Below are 13660 nucleotides of genomic sequence, written 5' to 3' on the forward strand. Positions count from 1 at the left end.
TTCCTGGCCAGTGATTTTTAAACCACAATTTAAATCAATTTGGTTTAATCTCTTTGACAGATTCTTTGCTTCCATTTTTCTGAGCAGAGACAGGGACATCCCCGCCCCCACCGGGATTCTGGATGGACCCAGGGGAGGCGCAGCCAGACCCAGGGTCAGTGAGGACCTAGTCAGGGAACTTCTGGAGGGACTAGGTGTGTTCATATCAGCAGGTGCTGATGATCTCCAGCCCAGAGTGCTTAGGGAACTGGCAGAGGTCATTGCAGGACCTCTGGCACAGCTTTATGAGCACTTCTGGTGCATTGGTGAGGTGCCTGATGACTGGAAAAGGGCCGGTGTGGTCTCCATTTTCAAAAAAGGGAGGAAAGAGGACCCAGGAAACTATAGGCCCGTTAGTCTTACCTTGGTCCTGGGGAAGCTCTTTGAGAAAATTATCCAGGAGCACATCTGCGAGCACATCTGTGAGGGGCCAGCAGGGGAGGTTATGCTTAGGGGCAATCAACACGGGTTCATTAGAGGCAGGTCCTGTCAAACCAACCTGGTGGCCTTCTATGACCAGATCACAAAAGCCTTGGACGCAGGTGTCGTGGTGGATGTAGTCTTCCTGGACTTTAGGAAGACCTTCGACACTGTCTTTCACCCCATCCTCATTAAAAAATTAGGCATCTGTGGTATCGACACCTACACAGTCAGATGGGTGGCAAATTGGCTGGAGGGCCGCACCCAGAGAGTAGTGGTGGATGGGTCATTTTCGACCTGGAGAGATGTGGGCAGTGGGGTTCCCCAGGGCTTGGTCCTTCGGCCCGCACTGTTCAATATCTTCGTCAGCGATTTGGATGAGGGGGTGAAAAGCACCTTTGTTCAAGTTCACAGATGACACGAAGATGTGGGGAGAAGTGGGCACACTAGAAGAGAGGAACAGGCTACAACTAGATCTGGAGAGATTACAGAGGTGGGCAGATGAGAATAGGATGGGTTTCAATACGGACAAGTGCAAGGTGCTGCACCTGGGGAGGAAGAACCAGCAGCATACCTACAGGCTGGGGAACTCCCTTCTTGTCAGCACAGAGGCAGAGAAGGATCTTGGAATCACTATTGATTCCAAAATGAACATGGGCCGCCAATGTTGGGACACGGTCAGGAAGGCTAACCGCACCTTGTCATGCATCCATAGATGCATCACGAGCAGGTCCAAGGAGGTGATCCTCCTCTATGCGACATTGGTCAGGCTGCAGTTGAAGTACTGCGTCCAGTTCTGGGCACCGCACTTCAAGAGGGATGCGGACAGCATTGAGAGGGTCCAGAGGAGGGCCACTCACATGATTAGGGGGCAGCCAGGCAGGCCCTATGAGGAGAGGCTATGGGACCTGAACCTGTTCAGCCTCCACAAGAGAAGGCTGAGAGGGGATCTGGTGGCCGCCTATAAACTTGCCACGGGGAACCAGCAGGCAATGGGAGAGTCCCTGTTCCCCCGAGCACTACCGTGGGTAACAAGGAACAACGGCCATAAGTTGACTGAGAGTAGATTCAGACTAGACATCAGGAGGCGCTACTTCACTGTCAGGGTGGCTAGGAGCTGGAACCAACTTCCAAGGGAAATGGTGCTTGCCCCTACCCTGGGGGGTCTTCAAAAGGAGGCTAGACCGCCACCTAGCCGGGGTCATTTGACCCCAGCATCCTTTCCTGCCCATGGCAAGGGGTTGGACTAGATGATCTGCTTAGGTCCCTTCTGACCCTACCAACTGTGAAACTATGATTTAAATCAGATCCACTCTGCAATTAATGTTGCCATGGCTTGTTCTACTGCTCAGTTTCTGCCCCCACACACAACATGACATGGCCCCAAATGACCAAATGAGTTGCCACCCCTTTTCTAACTCATCTCGTGCAGGTGCTGTGGAAGAGCTCTTTTGCTTTTATTGGTCATTTATGATGTGGGGGCCACAATGGAACAGGTACCCCAAAAGTGAAAGCCTCCATATCTCACTGCAAGATTTCTCCAGCTTTTGGAGCCTGTCTGGCTTGCAGGGTTCAGTCCCCTGCCCACACCAGTTCATTTCCCTCTAGAATTAGATAGGAACATCATCATGACCTGATATTATTAGGGATCCAAGCTAGACTCTGCACCTCCTTTTCCTGGGAGCCATGTAGGATTGTTTGGCAGATCTGTCGGCCAGTGGATCTGCCAGCATGTTTCTTAATTGCCTTTTAGCCTGACTACCAGTGCACCTTTGCAACTGCCCTGTCGATCACTAGCAGCTGGAGGTGCAGAGCCCAGCTTTGGGAAGCCCTGCTTGGATACCTGGAGTGGGCCTGCAGTAGGCTGGGCTGCACAGGTAACATGCCTGGGAGTCCTTGGCCTTGATCCTTGGGCACACCTGACTGCCTGGTGCACTGAGCTAAACCCTCTGGCTCCTGATCCTTCCTGCCATCATGGCCTTTTGTTGTCCAGGCTGTAGCTAATCAGCTAAAATAGCAGCCATTCAGTCCTGCTCCCCTGGCTGAGTTAAGAGAGGCTAATTAGTGTGCAGCTGCACATGGTACGTGGAGAGGTGGGGGGTGAGTCTCGGGGGAAACTCTTGATGTGCCCAGTCAGCACTGAGCTATAAAGAAACACAGGCTTGAGAGAAACTTTCTAGATCAAAAGCTGCATCCCCTGCTATGTCGGGCAGCCATGTCCAAGCATCCTGTTCGTTAACTGATAGAGCTCCATCATCGAATTAGTTAGGGGGAAAGGGGGAACAACCATCCTGGGAAGACTGCTTCAGAGCTATATTGCATTGTTAATGAGAAACTTCCTGCTATTTTCCTGTTTGGGCGTATTACTGGCCAGTTTGTTGTCACGTGGTCATATGCCAACCTTGTCCAACGGTGTAAATAGTTCTTGATCTGTTGGTGTATGTACGCAGATCAGTCGCTCCCAGCCTCTGTTGTGCTCCGCTAAGTGGGCCAAGTGCTTTTCAGGTATTGGTGCTGCACCATTATCAAGGCTGGTGGATCAGGTAGGCAGAACTTGTTTCTCAGACATAGCCAATGTAGATGCATCCTTTGTTTCCTTTCTGAAACTTAGCACCATGTCTGCAGGATGTGTGGCCTCTACAGCTCCTCGTGATCCCCTGCTGTTAGGCATGGGATGAATTCACGCACATGCGCACATACCACCTTTGCCTTTTTCTGCTCTCTTCTGACCAGGCACAGCTCCCATCTGCATCTGGGACCAAAGATGGACTAGCTCGGAGTGGGCAAAATGTGGCCCATGGACCAGATGCGGCCTGCCAGACCATTCTATCTGGCCCTCAGGGCCCCTAAGAATTTTAGAAAATTAATATTTATCTGCCCCTGGTGGCCTGTTATGCGGCCCTCAATGGCTTGCCAAAACTCAGTAAGTGGCCCTCCACCCGAAATAATTGCCCACCCCTGGACTAGCTGCATTGTCAGTTCTGATCCACAGACCAGCTACAGCAGACAGGCATGGCAAGCTTTCCCCAAACACTGTTCCCTGCCTTCGCTCTGCCCCAGCTGTACCTGGGAAAGACCTTTCTCTAGAGCGGAGCTGGATCCCCCCGGCCCATTCCATCCAGCTGGATCCCCTCTGGCCCTCTCCATATGATGAGTTACTGTTGGCTGTGGTGATGTTTTGTGTGGGGAAGGAAAGAAACTAGTCTTTTGATTTGGGGTTTTGGTTAAATGGCTAATCTCTGCCAATTGCTGTCCCTCTGAAGGGTTGAGGGAGGCCTGCTCACTTATTCCTGACAGCACTTTTTTCTGGTCCTCCATCCCATCTAGTTTTAAGAGTCCATTGCATTGAGGTCCCAGCCCTTCCCCTGGGTTTTCCTTGTCCCCTGCCTTCCTGGATCTTCATCAGAAAACCCATTCCTGACTCCCAGCCTCTCTCCCTGTCATCTCACTCCATCATTTCTTGGTGATCCCTGTCTCCCTGTTGTTCCTCTCTGCGTCCAGAGCTCCGCATTTCAAGCAGATTGATCCCAGTTTCCCCTTTAGTTGCTCTCTAAGGCCCCGTTCCAGAACCCACTGAAAGCTCCCCAGCCCCACACACACCCATGGATGTGGGCACAAACTCCCTGTACCCCCCTGGGTTGTCCATCTCCTGTTGTCAGCACCTTGCTCAGGGCTGATGGCAGTGTCCTAGGCCAGGTTTGGCAAGCTCTGCATCCAGCAGAGCCTCTGGAGCAGGCTTTTGTGTAAACAGTCCCATGGGCCCTTGGGTAATTTTGTTGTGCTGTTCAGGTGCGGGCCCCTGTGTAATTTGCTGCCCACTTTCCTTATCCCTCCTCCCTCCTGCTGCATTTCCCAGCTCTCTCCCTTGTCACTGAGTATCTGCTCGTTCATTTTTCCAGGGTGAAGAAGCTTGGCTGGCTCTTGGGCTAATAGCACCAACTTGTATTGCCATGGCTCAGCCATGCTGTCCTCCAAGCCCCCTCACCCCTCTGGCACTGGCAGGCCCTCCCTACCCCATAGTCTGGGAATTTAATCGAATGTGCTGTTTGGCTTCTCCATCTCATTAGCTGTGCTGTTCAGAAATCCCCCAGCCTTCTACTGGTCCCGTTGGACGCCCCCAGTGGGTTGCTACACCACTGTTTGTCATGGTCCTTTTGTTTACAGTCCTTCAGCCAGTTCTTAAACACGTGACTGTGTCTCAGCTGAGCCAAGAGGCATTAATTTTGCAAGCAAAAGCTCCTGGGACAGCAGCCTATCTTCCTTCCACCTAACTAGTCTCCCAACAACTGCTGTGCTGTACTGCTTTTAACTTGCTTGAGGTAGAAGGAACAGTGTTGGCCATTCAGTAGGGGCCCTCTTTCTTGATAGTCCACAATGAGTGACCCCCACCCCCCAGCTGTGTTAGTGGATCCTGAATGCAGGGTCCTGCTTCCTTGCATTCCTTAAAGATTAACCTTCTCTGTTAGTAAAAGATAGGGTGTTAACACCAGTTTCATGGCTGTGTTTGTACTTACCTGTGCTCCACAAGGCAGTTGTGTTTATCCAGTAGGGTTCAGCCCTTCTGGACGGTCCAAGGGATGCTTGCGACATGTTTCACTTGCTGCTATCCTATATTTGGCTTAGAGTTCCTGGCTGCAGTAAAACAGCATCTGTGTTTCCCCCCAGAAGTGACTGACTGGAGCAGTGTCCTCATGAGTGGGATGAACATGTGTTGGTCAGCACGGTACCTAGACTCCTGGCAGCTCTGGGCAAAGTTTAATATTGGGCCCCCCTTCACCAGAGATAATGATGATAATAATTTTAAAATTACCATTTTGGGGCCCCCTTTCTGTCTGGGCCCTGGACGGCTGCCCAGTTTGCCCATGCCTGTGGCCAGCCCTGGTGCTGATTTGTGAAGCCGGTTGGGGCGAGAGGGACAGCAGGAACCTGCTGCCTGCGTTGATTGTCAACTGCTGCCACCTTCAGCAGCTGGTTTTTGTCTTCTCTCCCTAAAGCAACTGTGTTTATCTCTTATGGCTCATCCCTTATAGACCATCCTAATGACACTCACTTCATGTTTTAATCACTGCTGCTGCAACTAAGCCACTAAGCATTTCCCACAGGGCTGCTTCCATCCCAGTGGAGAAATGTCTGTCTGTCTCTCTCTCTCTAAGCAGTGATGCTGTCTCCTCATCCTGGTTGTAGCACTGTCCAGGACTCCCTTGTAAGGTTTCCAGGAGGTCTTTGGCCAATTAAATTAAGAATCCCAAGCTCTTCTCTGCCTCTTCCATAGCTGCATCATGTCTTGCCTAAAGTCTTTCTACAGCTGAACTCAGCTGCGATCACAGTTACAGGCAGCATCAAAACTGGGGGCGGGAAATAAAAACCCAGAGGGGGATGGACTCAGCCTGCTGAGGGGCTGGAAGGGAGTGGAGCTGAGAGAACTGGGGAAGGCAAGCAGTGAGAGGGGAGAATCAGCCTAATAAATGTGAAGGTCTGCATGCAGGGAGAGGAAATTGGAGAATGTAACGCAGCAGCAGCAGTCCTGTGGCATCCAAGTGAGTTCATTTCCATTGCCATGACTTAACAGAGGTTTTTCCTGTAACCGAACGCTCAAGCAGCAGAGGGGGAAGGGAACTGAAGCAATCCAACTGCTTTAGCTGCTATAAGGAGAGGGAGTATGAGGGGGAGAGGTGCTTTCCAGGGCTGCATCGCAAGAAAACACTGGACAGGCCATGCTGCAGCTGCTCTGTCCAGCAGCTGCATGGTAGTTCCTGCAGGGCTGGAAGCTGGAATACCCCACCTCCTGCTTCAACCCTCTGGCTCTTCCTGGCTCTGCAAGGACTTCCCAAATGTGAGCACCAGCCATGCATTTAGCCTCCTCTATCAGGGGTGGGGGCAGTAGCAGGGTGCTGTGTAGTGCAAGCACCGGCTGTTCTGGAGAAACTGGAGCTGAGTGGAGGATGGTTTCCAGAGCTCCTCAGCTGCTGCCTCCTCTTGTTAACCAGGCCGTGGAGGATCCATCTGGTGTGTTTCTAACTGGGCCTTTTTTCCTGTTTCCCCAGGTAAGACGATGAAGCAGTAGAGATGCTTCCCTTCCTGTTTGCCACCTTTGGCTCGGCAGGAGCCACCTGCAAATCCTGTAACAATGGCACCCAGGATTACTGCTACAGTGCCCGCATCCGCAGTACGGTGCTGCAGGGGCTGCCCTTTGGTGGTGTGCCTACCGTTCTCGCCCTTGACTTCATGTGCTTCCTTGTAAGTCCTCTCCACCATTGTTTACATGGGGCTAGGGTTGTGGGGGGGAAGGGGAAGGATGGGGGTAGCATAGCTTTGGGGGCTAGGAACAGATACTGACAGACGGGGCTCCTGGGATGTATTCCTAGGCCTGGGAGGAGGGGAGGAGGCTAGTGACAAGGGCTTGGGGCAAAAGGGGCTCAGGATATCCAAGCCCAGTTCCCATCCCAGGGCAAGGAGTGCAATCTGATGGTTAGCACCGGGATCCTTAGGTTCCATTCTCAGCTTTGCTGCTGGCTTGCTGTGTGGTGCTGGGTAGGATATAGGCACCACAGCCATTTAGTCCTCCAGTTTCCCTGGCAGACCTGGGCGAACCAGACTTGGATTCAGGTCCTTTATGGCCCTGGACTTGTGCCAAGTGCCCTGCAGCCCCAGTTAATGGCATGCTCAAGAGTGACCCAAATGTGGCAGCATGAAAATGGTGAGGTGAGCCATAGAGGTTGGGAATGGCTTGAAGTGAGGCTGACCACGAGGCTGAGACATGCCCTCATTGGATCCTGAATCTCCAGGGTGCTCAAACACTACTTAATTTCTCCCCCTTGGATCCTGGCTTCCCAGAGTTGTGGTGGTGTCTTGTAGCCAAAAGGGTCAAATTCCACAGGAGCAAGCCAACCCCAGTTCCTGCTGCTTCCTTTGTCCTCCCCCACTGTTCCTTCTCTGGGGCAGGTAGAGACAAATGGCAATTGAGGAAAGGCGTCACCTGCAGGAGGGGCCTGGCCTCACAGTTTTTCCTTTATATTGTTACAGGCATTGTTGTTCGTCTTTTCAATCTTGCGTAAAGTGGCATGGGACTATGGACGCCTGGCCCTAGTGACTGATGCTGACAGGTAAGGTTGAGACAGCGGGACAAGGAAGATGAGGGTAGCAAGATGATAAACCTTCTAACTGTGCACCCAGATGGCAGTGAGGACAGGGTCAAAGTGGTATTCAGGCCAGTCAGGCCCCTGTAAATCCCAGAAACAAAGGAGGTCCCTGCAGCCCAGCTTGCTAGCCCTTTTCTGTTCCACCTACAACCCCACACAGAAGAGTTGCAATGCATTATTTATGGGTCCTACAGCTACAGAGTGAGCTGTGCACTGTGCCTTGCAAACTCTCCGAGGCATCCTGTGGAAGCAGAAGTGGCCAAGCGAGGGTCAGCAGACAAAAGACTAGAGAAAGGTTATGAGAAGGGGAAGGTCTGTGACCAGAACAGCTTTGCTAGTCATGCGATGGGAAGTGCCTTTGCTGACTGACATATTGCACAGTGTACCTGGGAATCAGGCACTGAGTTTTCAAATAACTTATTATGCAGCTTGGTCACAGTATTAGGTCTGAGGAAGGAAGGAAATGCAGGCAAGTGTGGATGGCTCCAAAGTGGAGCTCTGAGTCCTATGAGTCTAGAGCATGGATGCAAGGGGGTTGTTGATGGCAGGTACAGTCACTGAAGGAAGAGCGGTATGTGTCATCTTAATCTGAAAATATTTGGCTTGGCTTAAACAAAGAATAGCTGCATGGAATGACCACCTGCTGAAAGACTGAGCATGGTGCCGTGAAGACAAAGCGCGCGCGTGTGTGTGTGTGTGCGCGTGCATCTGTGTACACTGGGGAGGGCAGTGTCTATCAATCGCTGCTAAGTCTGACTTAAGTTGTTGAAATGGAAGAGTAAACTGCATGTTAATGATGGAGGCTGTATCTCCTTTTACTTTACAGCCAGAGCAGGGAGCTAGATCCACAGTGAAACAGGGAAAAAGGCAGCATGACTGGGCAATGTTGCTTTCATTATTCTGATGAAATCCCTTGTTTAACATCCCAGCTAGCAGACAATCTCTGATGTATTCTCCCTTACACTAAAGTCACCCGCTGCTTAGTTCCTTCCTAGAGGGTCTTTATAAAGGCTTCCCTGTTTTCTCTAGGCTTCTACACCCTCTAGTAAAAGCAGGTCCCTTCCCATATGCTAATTCCATTGTGGAGAGGAATGTGGATTTACACACTCAGCTTTGCTCTCCATAGCAATGAGCTACTGGGCTGACTTGTGTTTCACTGCTCTTTGTTGGGTCAGTTCAGTGTAGATATAGCCAAGCTAACTCGGGGACCCAAAGCAGTATTGCAGCGTTGCATAGACCACTGTATTAGAGCACCTAAACTGCTTTTAGTCTTTATGCTCCCTGAGAACTAACTTGGGTGTGTTTACATGGCCCTGCAGTAGGCATACCAAGTTGCTGGGGATTGGTCTGAACTGAAGCACTCCTTCCTCTTGCCTGGCTCCATGAGGCTTGGGGAGAGCTGAATTCTCTGGCATGTTCCAATCCTCATGAGCCTGCTTCTGACCTCTTGACCACACAACAGAAGGAATCGCTGAGAGTCATTTACCTTTAATGCTGAACAAGGGATTAGATTAAAAGCAGATAAAAAATTGCAGCTCTATGTCTGTGCCCCTTTTTCCTTACCTGGGTGGGTGGGGCGAGTTGTGGGCCTTGCTGACACAAGGGAAAATGGTGCCAAGGGACCAAGAAGGGAAGGGAGGGGAGTCATCATGTACAATTCAGCTTGGGAGACATGGGATTGTTCCATTAGAAAGAAACTCATCTGAATTTGGATCTTGAGATGAATGGGAGAGCAGCATCTGGTTGCCAGCATGGGGTGGGAGGCCCAGGACCAACATGCACAGCTGATCACATGTACTGGCAGTGTCATTTGCTGCACTAGCCTCCTTTGCAGTCATGGGGTAGGAAGATGAGGGGCCTCCGAGCAGGGAGGGGTGTCTGCTCCCAGGGTAAAGCAGAATGCCTGTACCTCTGAGGCAAGGAGCTGAACTCCACTTCTTCCATCACATCTCAGGCCTTCTAGTCTCTACTCCAGAGCCCAGTCATTAAGATGGGTGTTTTTCAGGAAGAAGGTCTCGCACTCTCTCACCCTCTCATAGCACACCCACAAACGAATTACAGTGGCTGAGCACTGCTGCTGCTGATAGTTACACTAAGATTTTACTTGTGTCAGGGGGGGTGAGAAATGTGGACTCCCAATAAGGAAGGGGCTGCCAGTTTGAAAATAGTCACAGGCCTAGACCATGCTGCCTGTCCCCTCCTCCTCCAGCAACCAGTCTGCTCATTGTCAGAGCTGGCTCCTCCAATATGTATGTTCTCAATAGACTTCCCAGGTCATCAGGGTTAGCATCCATCTTCTTCCCTGGGCAGAGCAAGGGGGAGGCTGTTTCTCTCTAAATCCACTTGGACCCCTTTGAGAACTATGCAAGCCTTGAATCTCCTTGCATGGCCTCTGCTTCCCCAGGGAAAATTGGTCCATCACCCCAGTGCCCAAACCCCTGACACAAACCTTTCCTTCCAGTTTTGTTTCCCAGACCTGATATCATGGGTGCCCTGCCTTCATGTACCCTAATTGGGATCATGTGCTAGCATCTCGTAGTTTGTCAAGGCTTGGGTTTCCCCCCTGTATTTTGTCAAGACATGGGTTTCACCCCTGCCCTCAGGCTTGTTGTACAGGCTGCTGTCTTTGGCAGTCCCTGTTTGCAAGTCATGGTGTTGTGCCTGGGTGCTGTGGTCTGTATAAAGAACTGCAGCTGATGTGGAAATGCCAGTGCTTTTTTTCCCTTCACAACCAGAGCACAGTTGTTATAAGCAGGGATCCTGGTTTTCCCTAATAAAAAATTGCAAATTCTCTGATTAAAACCCACAAATCTGTGATTAAAATGAAAGGCCACTATAGATAGGTAGGTAGGTAGGAAGGTATCAGTTGGCCACAGTGTTTTAAAGCGATTTGGAAGCCTACCAGTGCTTCAATCACTATAATAAAATAAATGCTTATTACCTATAAATTTTGGTATTCGATTTTGGGTTTTTTATCATGGAAAATCAGAGCTCCCTCTGCCCCCCTCACTCATAGAAAACAGGTCCAGGCCCCTCACTCCCAAGTAACAGTTCTCCAGCCCTGCTGATGCCCCTCATTCACCCCCAACAAGGCAGGTGTTGAGACCAGAGCATTGCTTCACACATGCCCTAAGCCTCAATAGCAGGGCCATTTATATGGGCTTGTGAGTGTTGGTGTGGGGTGGGGAAGATGATTCTGGAGTCTTTGCACACAGCTGCAGTCCTCATGGGCTGAAGGAGAGATGCATCTTCTTGGCTGAGGTCTGGAGTTTGAGCACCTTGGGTGCTAGAGGTGAGACCCTGGGGCAGGGCGGGGCAAGCAGTGAGTATAAAGGGGATCCAAGGGAATGGGAGGGTTGTGTCAGGCCAGGTGAGCAGTGTTCCCAGCCTTCTGTTAGGCTCTTATCCCCACCCCTGGGATGAAGCAGAGGTGGCTGGGCTGCTGCTTCCCTGGAAAACATTTTGACTCTCAAGTGAAGTGAAGCATCTTCATGATGGTAACTATGGGTGCAGATTTTGAAGCCCAGGCCTCATGGGGGGGGATCACAACAGGCATCCCAAAGGAGATGGTTGATCTAAGCCCTTAAGCACTGTGTTTCCTGCACTGATGTCTGAACCATGGAGGAAAAGGATTGTCCTGCCATCCCCATTACACGGGCACATTTTAAGGCAGCAGTTAAAACATTTTGCCCATCTGGTGATTTGCTGCCGAGACACCCTCCATACAGGTCAGGCTTTTTTTTTTTTTCTTCCCCAGTACTTAAAATATTTGGGCTGAGGGTTTCCTACATCACCTCTGATCCTTGATAGGGACAGTGAGTGCTCCCTTTCCATTCCCCCATATAACCTTAGGGAGCTGGTGCAAGAGACCTTAGGTTAGAATTTGCTTCTAAAATGTATGAGGAGGAAAAGGGGGGCTAAGAGGACTTACAGGAGAGAGCCTCTCCTCAGTTCCTAATCAGGAGACTAAGAGAAGAGTCAGAGTCTTCATCATAAGGGGAAAATAATTTCTCTAAATGGACCTATGGGACCAATTTCCCTAGCAGTGTTGGGATAGGAAAGTTACTGACTTGGGCCTTCACACACTTAGTGTGCATGGGCCATGATCTGCCTCCACTGACATGGGGCGGAAGTATGATGAGAGGAAGGTAGCATGACAGCACCCTGGGCCCAAACAGTAGTTCCTATAGGTTCCTGGACAGCAGCTTCCCTGCTGTCAAGGTCCTCAGCCCTCCATCCTGCACCAAAATTATTTGGTTTGTTCCTCATTTTGTGGAGGAGGGGCATTGTGGCATGTAAAACATTCCCACTGCCTGTGTAATCACATGTGCTGCTATAAGACACTGAAGAGGGGTGGGAGGAGGGAAGAGCCAGGCAGGATGCACCAGCTGCCCTTGCTCCCTGGGGAGTCAATGGGTTTGCTGTCAGCGGAAGCAGGAGTTGGCCCAAGGCCTTTGTCTCCAGGACAGGTGGAGCTGCTTCTCCTAAAGTGTCCTCTGTCCTAATGTAACATGCAGCGAAGGGGGATCTGTTCCTGTCTGTCAGCGTGCTGGCCAGACACCAGCGCTGTCAGGGAGACCTAAGTGTATAAGAATAGCTCAACCAAAAGATCAAAAGAGGAAAAACGGGAAGCTGAACTAGGAGAGCTTCTCTTACTTGGCACTGCAGGGTCCTGGCCTTGCCTGTCCAGGCTATCCTGCCTGCCCAGGTCCTACAGGAGCTGGCTCAGCTTGTATGCTGCTGCTCCTGCTCCACCTCAGAGAGCACAGTTCCTGAAGGTCATTCAGCATCTTCCCTTTCTTCAAGAGCTGCTGTAGGGGCATCCTGCCCGGCAAGAAGGACCCCACATCCTCCTCAGAAAACACCCCCACATCCTGGCTGCTGGGCTCCAGGCCCCTGACAGTGGGGCAGTAGGAGTGAGAAGCAGGAGTGCAGTAGGGAAGGAGGAATGGGGCAGTAGGAGCAGGAAATGCGTTCTGCCAGATTTGCAAACCATAGCTTGGGAATCTGATGTGGGATAGGACTGAGAGACTGTAGAGGTCCGTGCTGAGGTGCTGCATGCATGTCTTGCATCATCTTTCTGCTCAGGAGAAAAATAGTGCATTTGTTGGTTTGGAATTTTACAGACGCGCATGAAGTCCAGGGAAGCAGTTGCTTAAATGGTAGTGCAGATTCTTTTGCAAAATCCCAAATTTGCACATGTGCACACACACTCTTCCGATCGAGTTTGCAGCTCCAAGACTACAACCCCTTCATGTGAGAGCCCCAGCTGCACTGCAGAGCTAATGGAAGTGCATTACTGAGTCAGCCCCAAAGGTTCATGTCGGATTTCACAGGCAAAAATGAAAGGTCCCCTGCCTTGGGGCACTTGCAGCCTGGTGCGAAACCGAGCTGTGAAAAGCAAGGTTTTTTACCTTTTATTTTCTTCCTTTCATCTGCTGGTGGACAGGCTTCTCCTCAGGATGGCAAGGAGCTGCCTGGTGAGGTGTCCTCTTAGACAGAGGAGGTTCCCTGCGTGTGCCTGAGAGTTCCCATGGTTGTAACCCTTCCTTTTCTGTTTTTTTTGCTCCCAGGCGGCGGGACTGGCAGACAGAGCGAGAGGAGCGGGAATAGTACGTTGTTGGTTTTTTTCAGGGTGTTTTTTCTTTTACCTCTCTCTCTCTCTCTCTCTCTCCCTGTCATTCTCTCCTGCCTTTTCTTTAGCAGTTTTTAATCTTGCTTCTGGACTAATCTGAGTAGCTGGGAGTTAGGGCTTTAGGGTCTGTGTGTTTCAGTTGATGCAGGCTCTTCCCTTTCTTCCATATGCCACATCTGAAGGAGCCCCATCCCTCGCCTTCTCCTTCCCAGATATCCGACCCTGTCCTCTAAAGGAGGGTCCCCCCAAGAAGCAGCCTGCCCTGTGATGCTGGAGGCTGCCCCAGCATTAACTGTGCCTTACTCCAAAACGTGTGTGTTTGCAGAAACCAGGACAAGGGACACCTCTGTTCATCCCATCCCCCACCTCCCAAAGGCTGGTTGCTCCCCACCCTGCTCACCCTTCCTCTGTACATCTGTGGATGGTG

General features: G+C 51.1%; 1 protein-coding gene across 5 annotated transcripts in view; it reads left to right on the plus strand.

Annotated features, from left to right (window-relative positions):
• TMEM63B (transmembrane protein 63B) overlaps window positions 1–13660 on the plus strand; it is a 90857-nt gene that overhangs the window by 46237 nt on the left and 30960 nt on the right. For 3 of the 5 annotated variants that reach the window (XM_059716810.1, XM_059716802.1, XM_059716808.1), the window contains exons 2-4: window positions 6504–6696; window positions 7483–7562; window positions 13172–13210. In XM_059716810.1, coding sequence (XP_059572793.1) covers window positions 6526–6696; window positions 7483–7562; window positions 13172–13210 — 290 coding nt within the window. In that variant the 5' untranslated portion in view covers window positions 6504–6525. Of the gene's footprint in view, window positions 1–5858; window positions 5997–6503; window positions 6697–7482; window positions 7563–13171; window positions 13211–13660 lie in introns of those variants that run through there. The other 2 variants (XM_059716806.1, XM_059716812.1) reach the window with 2 other exon arrangements.

This window comes from Alligator mississippiensis, chromosome 1 (assembly GCF_030867095.1).
Source record: "Alligator mississippiensis isolate rAllMis1 chromosome 1, rAllMis1, whole genome shotgun sequence".
Lineage (NCBI taxonomy): Eukaryota > Metazoa > Chordata > Crocodylia > Alligatoridae > Alligator > Alligator mississippiensis.